General features: G+C 29.9%; 1 protein-coding gene across 1 annotated transcript in view; it reads left to right on the forward strand.

Annotated features, from left to right (window-relative positions):
• Positions 1–8,858: 8,858 nt before the first annotated feature.
• The window catches only part of LOC129962722 (uncharacterized), an 82,490-nt gene continuing 77,330 nt past the window's right edge, over positions 8,859–14,018 (forward strand). The window contains exon 1 of the mRNA XM_056076670.1: positions 8,859–9,133. Coding sequence (XP_055932645.1) covers positions 8,859–9,133 — 275 coding nt within the window. The remainder of the gene's footprint in view (positions 9,134–14,018) is intronic.

The raw sequence follows: 14,018 nt of genomic DNA on the forward strand, positions 1-14,018 counted from the left end.
TATCTCACCATATTATCTCAGCATTCATTTATTATTCTTGAATGCCAATGTCAAGTTTGTTCAAGTAAATAATATGATTTTTTTTAATTTCAAAATTTATTTATTTCATACTTTGAAGTAAATTTGGAAAGCATTATTTTGTATATTCACAGAACATAAATAAGAGGAATTTTTCATTAAAAAACAATTCTTTATCGACTTAACCGAAACGCTAAAATTCAATAGCGCAGAAAGAGAAGAAAAGTTATAAAAATTACTGAAGGATTAAATGAAATATTTATTTCTATAAAACAATTTAGGACACTTGTTAAAATTAAAGTAATTATTGTATATACTACAATTGAGCCACAACTTATACTACCAAGTTTTAGTTATTTAGTGTGTTAAAAATACTTGATTTTTATTCTGCTAAGATAAATAATTTTTGTCGTCCTGTATTTTCCTTTAAAATCCTTTGACTGAGATAAATAACCAAATTAAGATCATTCGTGTTGGGGGAAAAAAATACAAATATTGCAATTCAGGTATCATTCGAAAATATGATTCAACGATATTTGAAGTGAGGGAATAAACTTGAAATTTGTTTCAGTAAAATGAAGCATGATTTTGGAAAGAAACAAAAGAAATGTTTAAAGAAATGAAAAATGCGGATGAAATATTATTAAGTCCGTGCAATTTAATAATGAGGCAAAATAATTGCTTTATTTAATTAAAAATGAAACATTTAAAACAATTTACGCAAAGAATGAAAAAGAGTATTTCGATATAAAAATGTCCAGGATAGAACGAATAGAAGCAAATCATGTGATATCACAGTGACATGTCAAACGTTTCTACACATTCCACATAATTGTCTACCCGCCTACATTTGATGCAAATGCAATGTCTTTTCTTCCATCGTATTTAAGGCACATACCATGAGCTTCAATTGGTTTCATCAAGCTAAAATCAGCAACTGTATTTCATGCAAAGAAATTTCTCGATTATATAATTTAAATTTTGGACAAACAGGAGGACTTAAGTCTCCCCTTGAAGAGTGTGTTTAGTTTTGGCATTTAGATGAAAACTATAATTGAATTTCAGTAATAGGAAGATGTGTATTTGAATTTGATTTTTGCATTTGAAACAACAAGGATGTTCAAATTTGTGATATGCTATTACAAAAGGTTTAAAAATTGGTTTTATCATATGATTTCAATACTGGAATGAGAAAATACATTTTACATTAAATAAACTTATAAATCAAGCTGATAACATACGCGATGAATAAAAAAATATGCAATTTTAATAAGAATCGACCAGCGGCTATTAATATAAAATGTCTTTTTCTGAGCAATATTTCGTAACAATGCATTTTTGATATATTATTCTGAATTGTGATTTAATTTTATATATGGTATCAGAAAATTTTAGAAATGTTATCAAATCTTTTACATTTTTCCACATTTAAGGTAGAGAGAGAGGGAGAATAAAAACAACAGCTTGCTCCTAAGTTCAGTCAATGTAATGGAAACATTTCTGTCATCCTCTCCGAAATGCATTTAGTTATGGTGAGAATTACAATAAAGTTACTTTGGCTTAGACTGAGCATATTTTATCACTAAAAATCTTCCTTAACATGAATAGAACAAATTATTTTTGCTGGATCATTTCAGAGAATTAAATAATTTGACAACTGTTACTTTAAATTGACAAACTAATTGTTTTGAAGTTTCCTGGAGATTATTTCGAAATAGGCCTTGTAAGTTTGAATAGTATTTAAATGAGGAAAATATCTCTACAAATTTCCATTGAAAGAATGATTAGACGATTTATCGTGCACCATGCCTGCACAGATTTAATTAGGTCACTAATTCTCGAAGCTCTGGCATCATATTCAAAATTACAGCACTAAGGCTTAGTATCTATATGGAATGTTTTGGAGATCTGTTGGAAATTGAATTTTTATCAAGAACAATACATTCAAGACAGTAGACTTTGATAGAGATGGAAATATAGTTTTCAACGCTATCGTAATATCCACATTACAACCTTCTCTTTATAGCCCAAATGCCTGAAAGTTTATTTTTCTCCATATATTTTTTGTTTGTAGTTTTCTCTGAAAATGCATATTGAAAAAAAAAATTTGTTTTATATCCCCCCCCCTTTTTTTTTGCTGATATAAAAAAAAATTTCACTTTGAATGACAAAACAGTATACCAGATTTTTTCTATCCAATCTCTTTTTTTTTTTTTGAGTTAATGTATTTGTGAAAGAATAGATCGACAAATGGTCAACCTCTTGACAGATTTAATTCAAAAGTTGCTAAATTTAAACTTTAAATACTTATATTTTAAACTTTAAAATTATGTACCAAATTTAGTTTATCTAGCTCTTTACATTTTATAGTTATCGTGTTCATTTATACTCGGACATCCAGACATATTTCCAGAAAATTTCCTGGCAGTGGATTTTGTTCATAATTTGCATCAAATCTGCAAAGTTAGTGAAAATATGATATTTCAAATTTTATCCGTCTAGCTCAAAGTGTTTCTGAATGATCGTGTTCAAAATAGCTCAAAAATAGCAGTTGCCATTCTATAACACTTAATTCTGGTATCCCTCTTACAGAACGATTTCTATACAACCAGAAATGTAATTATTGCAGAAGATTAAATGTTCCAGTTCTTTTAAAAATGATTTTAATATTAAAAAAACATACATTTCTGCTAAACTATAATTTTTTTTTTTTGCAAACTTTCTTTTTTCGTTTTTCTTTTAAATCCTATATTTAATTGATCAAATATCTATTCATGTTTTCATAACGAGTTTAAACAATTCATTCCTCAAATCGCGGCGTTTTATCAACGCATTGTTCGCAGAGTATTCGCGTGCCTCGCACGCTCGGGCCTTGTTAGGATTTGTCCGCGAATCACAATGCCAATGCTTCCGACTGATAGCCACGAAAAGGATATTACCGCAGTGTAAATCGCCATTGTCGGGAGCCCTTTGTGCAATGGATACACTGTTTTTTATTGTTTTTCGATGAGCTTCTTTATTCTAGTCGAGTATCATTCTTTATTTCGGCTGGCTCTTTTGAGGGACTGTAGTGAAATTGCATTCCTGTCTTGCCTCTAGATGTCCCATCACATTTCATGTTAAAATTTTAAAATAGTAAGAACAATTTCTCAATACAGCAATATGATTAGCGCTTCTTTTAATCAATTAACCATATAAATTATATAATCTAAATTATGTTGTGGAAGTATAAAACCAAAGTCATGGCACCATCGATAATATGAAACAAAGTTTAAATTTCAATGAAAAAAAATTATTTAAATACCATTTGAAATGATTATTTTATTTTATTTTAATACTTTTCATTAAAATAAAAAAAAAAATTATGCACATTTCCATCGATATCTTTTAACAACATTATTAGTATGATTTGAGGAATATATTAAACGTCATTTCTCTGCAAACAGAAATTTTATTATTTTTTTTTTTACTGCAGAAGCTAAATTTTAATATGCGTGTTCATCTGAAAAATAAATTTACTTTAATCGCAAGAAATTTTCATTTGATTCAACCTCATGTTAGTAGAGGAGTCTTGGGTTAGTTGTTAGATGAGGGAGCAATTAACCCCAGTTGTTATGTACGTAGATTCGAATTTTTAATTAACCGCTAATTAATATTCACTTTTTTCTTGCTGGATAGTTATTGTCATTCTGCTGATTTCTTTCGCCGATCACTGCTTCTAATGATAGGATTGCTTCATTTAAAAAAACAGTAAAGAGAGTGTTTATTGTAACATTGATTGTATAAATATTAGTAATTTTTAAAATTTTATTTTGTTATTTGTATCGAAACCTTTAGAAATATTTGTTTAAATTTTATATCATGACAAAACTTAGATTTTTGGCAAATGATCGCATATTTAAAAATTCTGTGTAACCTATTATACCTAGCACACTTAAAATGATGCCATAAGGGCCTAGTCGTTACATACCATCCACTAGTCCATAGGAGCTATTTGTAGACTAACTTGCCTTGAGCAATTTTTCATTTTATAATATATGTTTTATGTTCAAAGTTTAGGCAAGAAGTTTAAAAAAAGATATATAAGGAATAACTGCAAATTAAATATTTCTGAGGGAAGGGAAGAAATGATGACCGACTGCAAATTGCGAAATGTGGGTTTTATGTGAGAAATTATTTTCATGACACCTCCAGAAATTCTGCTGAAAATTGATAGGGATAGAAAATTGGAATTCTAAATAAGTTGTTATTTAATGATAGTCAAATTAAATTAATTAAATAATTAAACAATGTAGATATGATTTTACTAATTTTTAAAGATATTTCGTATCTAGATTTAGTTGTGCCTTTAAAAAGAATTTCGATAGGTCTTCATAAATGAACAGGAGGCGAAACTTCAATAATATGTAGTAGTCCCTCGAAGCTCTGTTATTGCCTTTTTTAATACTGAAGTAAATATCTAGTTTTATCAGTAGAGAATTAAAAATTTATATAAAAAAATCCTAGTGAATTGTAATAAATGTTATAGTGCTTCAAGTGATCAGTATTTTAAAAGTGCAAATCTTTCTTCGTACGCACTCCTCAAATGAATTGTCTGAACAGAATCAAAAGTTTCAATAAGAGAAATGTGAAAACCTTCTCCGCCTATCTCGGCAGCTAAAATTCCAATTTTAAGATAATTACATTGTTGACAATATTGAGTTAGCAGGTGTTCAGAAACTAAAAAAGATATTTATCATAAAAAGTACCGCCACGCTTACTGTAACTGCAAAAGAAGATACAATAAGACCTCGCTCAACGTGCTCCTCTTATAGCGAGTGATTCGCATAAAGGAAAACAAAAGAAAAAAATGTTCAAAAAATAATTCCCTTAGTGATTTATGTCTCACAAAATGATTGACGAGGTCATATAGTAACTTCACATTCAGAATCGTTCCTACATCTCAGTTCATATTTAAAGCTTGTTGTTTTTTTATGTTTCTTTTTCAAATTAAAGAGCGGAATTGTAAAATATACAATTAGTTAAAACATGGAAGGAGGAAAAAAACAAGACACTTCGACAAGCGACATGATTTCACGTTGCAGTATAAGGGAGAAGTATTTCAATATCATGTGGACATAAATGCAAGCATAGCCAAGAGTTGCATTCTGTATTACAGTAAGGAGTTATAAAGAAGATTTAATAAAAAAATAAAAAATAAAAAAAAGGAGGATATAACTACTTCAGTACAGCATCAGCTTTGTAATGAAATAAAGAAAATGCTAAAATCATGGGAAACTATTGCACCACAGTTTGAAAACAAAGCAGTAGCTACATGTGCTATAAATTCATTTATTGATATTACTGTGTTTCACTTTCACTAAGTTTTGAAACCCAAAAATAACTTTCGTCTGAAAATTATGCATTTCAAATAATGAATTAGAGTTTTTTTTAAATAAAGTTATGGCAAGTTTTTCGGCAATTTAGTAAGAGCATTGTTCGGTGAGGAAGGCTTCTTGTCAATAGCTATAATTGATTCAACAGATTCACCTGATGAATGAAATGTTGCCAAATATGTGCAAAGCAGTGATACAACAATGGAAGGAGATCCTTGTGTACGAAAAGGTCCTTCTAGGTCATTAGTTAGAAATAGCTCGCACTCCACATCGCTAATATTTTCTTCAATATCGGTGCAAGCAGAGTTTAATAACAAACCATAGGAAATAAGGACTTCTTCAGAAACTGACAATAAGAAAGTGGTTCATAAGCATAAAGGACTAGTATGTATCATTTTAACAGATTTATTAATAAAAAATGATTTGCAAACTGAAACCACAAAACGAATGAAGTTATAAAGAGAAAATAATCTTGTGATGAAAGTAAAACTGCAGCAACCAAGACAAATTACAGAACGAGAATGACTTTAAGCATAAAAAGAATAATGCTTTAAAAGAATAATAAGAGAACAATCATTGATTCGCCATAGTATAATGGTTCCTTCCAAAAATTCATATCAAAGTCCCAATTTCTTGGAATGAACTCACTATAATTGAGCTAAATTTAACAAATGACTAAGTTTTTTTTTTTTTTTTTTTTTTTTTTCTGAAACTGCAGTGCAAACAATAATTGTGAGGATTCTTCATCAGAATAACGTATAAAGTTAAGTGCATTTATAAAAAATGAGGATCATAGTTCTTTTTTTGCTTCTACAAAATTCACAAATAAACAACATAATAAAGATATAAAAACAATATAGTTATTTTTATTGTTTAGCATATTTAATGTCTTTTTAAAATATTCTAACAGTCAACCTCCGTCCCCTAAATGAATTTCTTGGGTTATTTAAGCCATTTATTTGAGCGAGCATCTATTCTGGTATAAAGTTATATTTAATTTTTCACGAATTCCGGTATTCCCCTTATGAATCTTTCCCTTCACACACACACACACACACACACACACACACACACACACACACACACACACACACACACACACACACACACATATATATATATATATATATATATATATATATATATATATATATATATATATATATATATATATATATATATATATATATATATATATATATATATATATATATATATATATATATATATATATATATATATATATACAACAAAAGACATTTATGTTTTATATGTTTAAATTTTCAAATCATTCGAAAGCCAAAATTTAACAAACACAGTGAAAAATAGAATGCATTTTACAATTGCTATGGAAAATTAGGTCTGGTTCATACATCCGATTTGAATCGGACAAGTCGTAAATGGCAATTGTCAGGCAAGCGATTGGGATAATACCGAAGAGCTCAGAAGTACAGTTGGGAAATCTAAGCATTCCTCCGGTTTTCCCTTTAATGTCTCAGAAAAATGCAGAGCTTGAGAAAGTATTGTAAATTTCTGAGATTTTGTAATCATGTATACGCTGTTTAATTCGACAATGTATTCCCCTTTGTAAATTGCCTCTCTTACAATTTGTAGCTAATAATTTGTCTCAGATATATGAGATATGCGTTAGATGCTAAATGCTGTACGATTCTGCAACCATGGATAATGTCATTGCAGTATTATCAAACAGACAAATTAAGCAATGCTTAAGAGCTCCTCAGTTTTGGTGAACCTCGGCCTCCAACAATTCTTTTTTTATATACTAGGGAATTCAACCCCAACTCGTTTTCGCCTCGCCACCCCCAATGTTTTCCGACACTATACGCAAGATTCGACATTCTGGATGAGATATACATTCTGTAATGAGAATATACATTTTCCGATCGGCCTATTTCCGGTTCAAAACTGAAAGTCCACATTGAGAACGTTCTTTGTCCATAGCTCCAATATCTGAATATTGAATCAATTTTTCACATTCTGCAGCCGGCTTAGCAACTTCACGATTAGCTTTTCTTTTCAAATTGTCAGATTCTCGCTCAGTCTTTCTTCGCCTTTTTTTTCGTCCGATATCGCTGGCTGCTCCATTACTATTTAAAAAAAAAGTATTGCAAGGTTAACAAGTGTATTATTTAGATGGACGATTGCTAGCCTAGAGACGAAACATTTCTGTTACTCGAGAAAGGTAAACAAATCAGAATGTGATTGATTAGTGTTCTACCAACATTTTGTCTAAAAGTAGAATTAACAAACAATACTGTTTTAAACTAATTTTCAGTTAGTTTGAATTTAATTCAAGCTTTACTTTCCCTTTCTTACTTTTTTTTGTAATCATTTTTTTATCAAGGGCAATATAAATACTTTCCATGACGGAATAATAATTTTCATTAAATATTTCAAGCAATACTGATGAAAAAAACCTCAAATGTCCTGAGTCAGTTGACTCTCTATCTACCAATCACAAAGTAAATACAACTTAGTGTTTACATAAAAAATTTTTACTTAATAAATGAATAAAAATAGAATTAACAAATTTTAAACCCATTTGCTGTTAATTTGGTTTTAATCAAAGCTTTACTTTTCATTCTTTTGCCGGAATTTCACTGTCAAATGCAATATAAATATTTGCTATGACGGAATAACAATTTCAATGAAATATTTCAAACAATACTACTAAAATAAACCTCAAATGACATGGGTCAGGTAACTTGCTATTTAACAATCACAAAGTAAATAAAACGTAATGTTTAATAAAAAAAATATATTATAGATAGATATGTCCAGGAAAATTTAATTTCTTGTTTCCTTTTATTTTGCAAGAGATTCGGATTCATTAAGAAAAAAAAATCAAAGTTTAAAATCAAATATGGTTTAGATTTCAGATATTTTTCAAAAGTTTTTATCCAGACTTTCAAACTCGCTTGGAAACTGGTGTAGATTTTTTTTTCAAGTCAGCAGGTTGATTCAAATTCCAACAGCTCAAATAAACTGGCTAATACTCGAATTAGATCTTTTATATTGTGTTTTTAAAAAAGTGATTTCCCCCTCCCCTTAATTTTTTTTTCAGTTTTTCCTCCCTGCCATTTTTAATTTGAAATTATTTTTAATCAATATTTTTTTACCCCGAGATATTGAAACCAACCTGAAAATGATCCACTAATGGATATTTTTTAATTCCTTTTTGACATTACGATATTTAAAAATTACTTTTGCACAATTTAAATTAAAATTATTTTTTTTTAAAATTGATTTTGCATGTTTTAGGATTGCGACCTTTAAAATCTCACACATCCTAAGGACCCCCTACATACATCAACTCAGCCCAGTTTTAAGTGCATTCATTTTAAAATAGTATTCTTTAAGATCTATTGTGTAAATAAAGAGTTTTCCTGCCTCAAGGGCAGAATCCTTAAATGTTAAAAGCGCAGGTAACAAGTTTCTCCTCCTATGAAACCTCAGTGCAAAATTAACCATACCCGTGTTCGTCGCGTGCCCGCCTTTGTTCCCGCCTTTTTCAAAAGACTTCCTGTTCCCATTGTTACTGTTCCGGTGCGGGACTCCATCTTGCCGCACGCCCCACTGGCTCCTCGGACATGCGACGGACAACAAAAGAAACTGAACTTCTCCGTTTCACTTGACTCCAAAGGGACGTCTTCGCAGAGGCTAACGATCTCGGAGCTCAATGGGGGTGAAGTTCAGGAACCTGAGGCGTTTGTGCCGGGGTAATTAGGCAAGAAATGAACAATCAGGGGCCATTTTGGTGTCCCTTCATTTCTGGCCATTTAAATATACACTGACGAACAAAAAAAAAAAAAAAAAAATCACCACACAAATGAAGAACTCTTTTCTCACCTTTTCTATTAAAGCTAAAAAGTTCAAAATCTTTTTTTTTTTTTTGTGTAAGTTTTGTTGTTTTTGCATAAATATAAAAATTTAGGATTCATTTCTTCTATGAAATACTTTTTTAAAGGGTCTTAATCTATTTCTAAACGTTAAATAGCTCATCCCTTCCATTACTTTAGTCAAAGCCATCATAATAGAGTAGATTTAGTATAATTAGACTAATGTCCTACTTTTGGACAAAGTGAAACTATTTGGCATTTTAATTCTTAATTTTTAAATTTTGATCAAAACCAAAGACAACACCTCTGCTGGCACACCCATCTTCAAACCTTTATACCACACCAACAGGAAGATTTTTAAACCTCGATGCCAGTGTGAGCAAGCAGAAAGCCAATATAAAAGGGGAATTTTTGATAGAACAAAGTTTTAGTCACGATTCGAGATTTTATCACCATGCCTTAAGAGTATGGCGAAACCTATGTCTTGTAATATTGTGCCAATTTAAATAGTTATGGTTATAATACTAAGGTGTTTAAAAAGAATTACCAAATTTTAGTAAAGCGCCGTTTGAAGAACTATGACAAATATTGTGCAGTCTAAAAGAATTCTTTAATTGTTAGATTCTTGGAACTCTTTCTATATCTCAAGAAGAATAAAAGTAAGCAAAATATTGCTCATTTGTGGTGAAACCTCTTTCATTTTTAAATGCCTTTTTAGTTTGAATTGTCTTATCAAACATTGCAATAATCTCTCTTTTCTAATAAGCTTTTTCGACTGTTGTGTCTCTGTTGTAATATTGGCTTCTTGATGAAAAGTCTGGATGACAGTTTGAAGCCTTATTCTCTAAAACATTCATCGTGTATTCCGACTTAACAAATATTTAAACCATTAATGTTCAGAAAATCTTTTAGCTGATGTGATATGGAAGTTTGAAGAAATCGTTTCGGATGTTATTCTTGTCATCTCCCCCCCCCCCAAATGTCTCCCAAGTCTCAAAATTCAGATTTAAAATATCCCCTTGTATCTTTAAAAAGAATATTTACCTGCGAGGAGGCTCTTCGGGCTTCCGAAATCCTAGATCTTTAAAAAAGTATCTTAGTAAATCAGTTTTTAAGTGGGAAAAAAAAAAACCCTTCAGATTCACAATAGCTGCATTCAAGATTGTTTAGAAACTAACACTGACATTTAAAGGAATTTATTCAGTTTCTTGTCTCGGGGAAATAGATGTCCGAGCTTCTGAAGTCCGATGAATATGTTTCAGTGTTGGATTGCTTAGAAGAAAGTCGTAATTAAATTTTATTTCCAGTTTACTGAGACAAGTTCCTCTTTGCTATCAATAAATTATAACTGCAATAGAAATCTTGTATTTTTTGAATATTTGAAGCGCAGTAATCATTAAAGTCCTTTTAAAGACTTTATGTTCAAAATATTTTTTAAAGAAGAATTTCAAAAGTGATATCTGAAAAAAATTATTTCCTATTTTATATATTCTGTTTTTTGTACAATTGATATTTAATGTAACATAAGTGCAATTTTCTTTGTGTTTTGTTACGAAAAAAATTCGATACTTGATTTCGAATAAGTTCAAGGAACGCACTTCTACGCAGGTTAATGCAACTAGACTATATTGTTCGTTTTCACTTATGAGATCAATTCATTAATAATTGCCTTTGGCTACTATAAGCAATGAGAAAGTAAATATCCAAATACAACTTATTATTTAAATAGATTTCGTTAAATATTCTTTGATTTTTTTCACTCAGAAGAGCCGAAACACTTATTTTATCTTTAGTAAATCAATTCTGTACAAGTGAATAATTCTTAACAGTAAAAAAATAAGTACCAATATTTTCCCTCTGCATGTTTTGCTTTTTTTGTATACATATCGCTTTTTCTTAGTTAAATTGAATAATTTCTTCTGATAGATTCATTGATTGCATTGATATCCAAGAATTAAGTCACCAAATCTACAGTGTTTTTTTCCCCCAAAAGTCGGTTCTCCAAGCAGCTTGCAATTTCTTAAGAAACATTCCGCAAACGTCTCCGAGATTGTCTACTGCATATGGTGGCTCGAGCTCTTTCCTGAGAAACCACAAATATAAATTGTATTGAAAATAACAGAATAGTAATGTTATAAAATTTCGTAATTATTTATAGATATCTACAGAGGGATTCAAAAGTTTCTCGTAAATTTAAAAAGATGTCATAAACAATTAATTTTGCATAAATACATATTGACGAAATAGTTAAACAGGAATTCCCAAAAAATATTGTTTAGTCTAAACTGTTTGGACATATTCCAACCTTATTTATTCAATTCAAATATACGGGAATATAAGTTGGAGCTAAATAGCAGCGTTTAGATCATAGATAAGAATTTAATCTAAGGGTCAACCGATGGAATAAGTTAAGAAACGGTGCATTTACTTTATAAATAATCATATAAAAGACTCATGACCTATAGGTAAGGGCTTTGGGATGGGAGCCATTACAAGTTGAAATCCTATTCTACATAATAACTGTATTGTATGTAAGCTTGGTACATGCAAAAGGTCAAATATCCTCCTGTAAATCACAAGTTGACTTCTCTGATCCATCCTGAAGCACACGGTTAAATCTGAATGACCGGACAGCCATGAAAACATTGGTGAAAACTATGGTTGAGTCCTGAGAGCCATCACCGGCCACGGTACAACCCTTCCTAAGGGAGGTACATCTCACAATCGGAACACTTTTTCTGTATCCACTTGGGTGGCGAGAACTATCTACCATATCGGAAGCTTCTCGTCCACCTATCTGAATTCTAACCAGTGGGAGATCCTCCTGTTAACAGGACGATAAAGTTTGGAAAAAGAACTGTTAACTACAGAGTCATTTTCGTCAACTAACTATTATTTAAAACTTCTATGTTGTCTGAAAGTATCAAGCAAGGTGTCACAATTTATCGTTTTCCAATTTCAGAATATTAATATACCGAAGCAGACGCATGCTGTACCATGAACTATTTACGGCGATGATCTTGCAACGTTGAAGGCTTCAAAATCCGAAATCACAATAGTTCTTGTTTATAAAGGTGTTGTTTCTATCTAAATTACTTAAACAATTATCTTTTCATACGAATGCCATAACATCGGGAAATGTGCAGATATACAAATGTACAAGTGCGCGCATTCTGCATCAGCATCAAATGCATATCTTACATCTCAACATTATTGTACTACTCTATCTAATAACCTGGGATTTTATAATATATATAAGCTTTTGATTTAAATAAAGATAGCTAGAATTAGCTATAAGGCCTTGAGCTAGTAGCATCTTCTTCCACTCCACTTTGCATTGCTATATTTACACTATATGATCAAAAGTATCTAAACACTTACAGATTAAGATTTCTTGTTATCGAATTTCTATAGAACGGTTGGGCTAGAACTTCTTTTAAATGTTTATGGTCCTCTGGTTATGATTTTAAAAAAATATATGCTTTAAATCACATTATATTCACCTTTTACAACGAAAATCGGTTTCTAAGATATTTAGATGATCGACATTAAGAGAAAAGATAGGTGGCTTCATTCGGCTCACGAAAAACTGATAATGATTTCAAACTTTCATTAATGGCTTTGTGTGCAATTTGAAATATTTAATTGAATTAAAAATATTTAACTGCATTCTAATATATTTGAAAAAATATAAATGATTTTTTTTTAATTCACAAATTTTTCTGCAGATTTTTATTTACAATATGCAGATTTTTTTTAATCAAATTCCATAAAACTTACAAACTTTGAGGAAATTTACCAGCAAAGCATTATATTAAAATCCAAAGCAAATACTTTAAATATTCAAAGAAATATAAATATTTATTGTAATATTTAATTGCGCATATGCGAGATAGTATATTTTTTCTTTTATAATATCAGAACCAGATGTATTGGACAATTTATATAAAAAAATTATAGTTAATATTGTTTTCATCAAAGAGTATTATAACGCAAAAAAAATTTCAGTCACATCTAAAAGAAGCTAAATAGAGTATGGTTTCCTTCAAATTGATATTCTTTAAACTTAAATAACACCTAGTAATTATTTTGAAATTATAAAGATTAGAAATATACTTAATATTTCTACATATACACATACACACACTTTCAGAAATATTAAGTATATTACCAAAATTATTATTATATATGTAATAGCAGCAATTTTAATCGGCTTAACTCCTGCCCAAGCAATTTTTAGTTCCAGTGTCACTCCCAAAAACAGAAAATCTCCTCTCCGAATTTGTAAAACGCCGCAATATATATATATATATATATATATATATATATATATATATATATATATATATATATATATATATATATATATATATATATATATATATATATATATATATATATATATATATATATATATATATATATACGTGTGTGTGTAAAAATACGTGTGTACTTCTTACAGAAGCAATCCACAAAAAATATTTGATAGCCTTGCTTTTTGAGAAGCAATCAGTATTGCTGCAAAATGTGGTCCCTTTTTATAATAATAAATGACGCATCTGCTGATAAGCAATACACTAAGGTATTTTAAATTTATTTATTTTTGATGTGATGATGCAGGATTGTTTTGGAATCAGCAGAGCACCGTAAATTTAGGTTCACTGGTGTTACTTAAAGATGACCAGTTACTTATTAATAAAAAAAAGGGCTTGTAAGTGAGTGTGCGAGCTTGTGGATGTGTGAGTCTCAGATATTCAGGCAAATC

Source organism: Argiope bruennichi, chromosome 1 (assembly GCF_947563725.1).
Source record: "Argiope bruennichi chromosome 1, qqArgBrue1.1, whole genome shotgun sequence".
Taxonomy (NCBI): domain Eukaryota; kingdom Metazoa; phylum Arthropoda; class Arachnida; order Araneae; family Araneidae; genus Argiope; species Argiope bruennichi.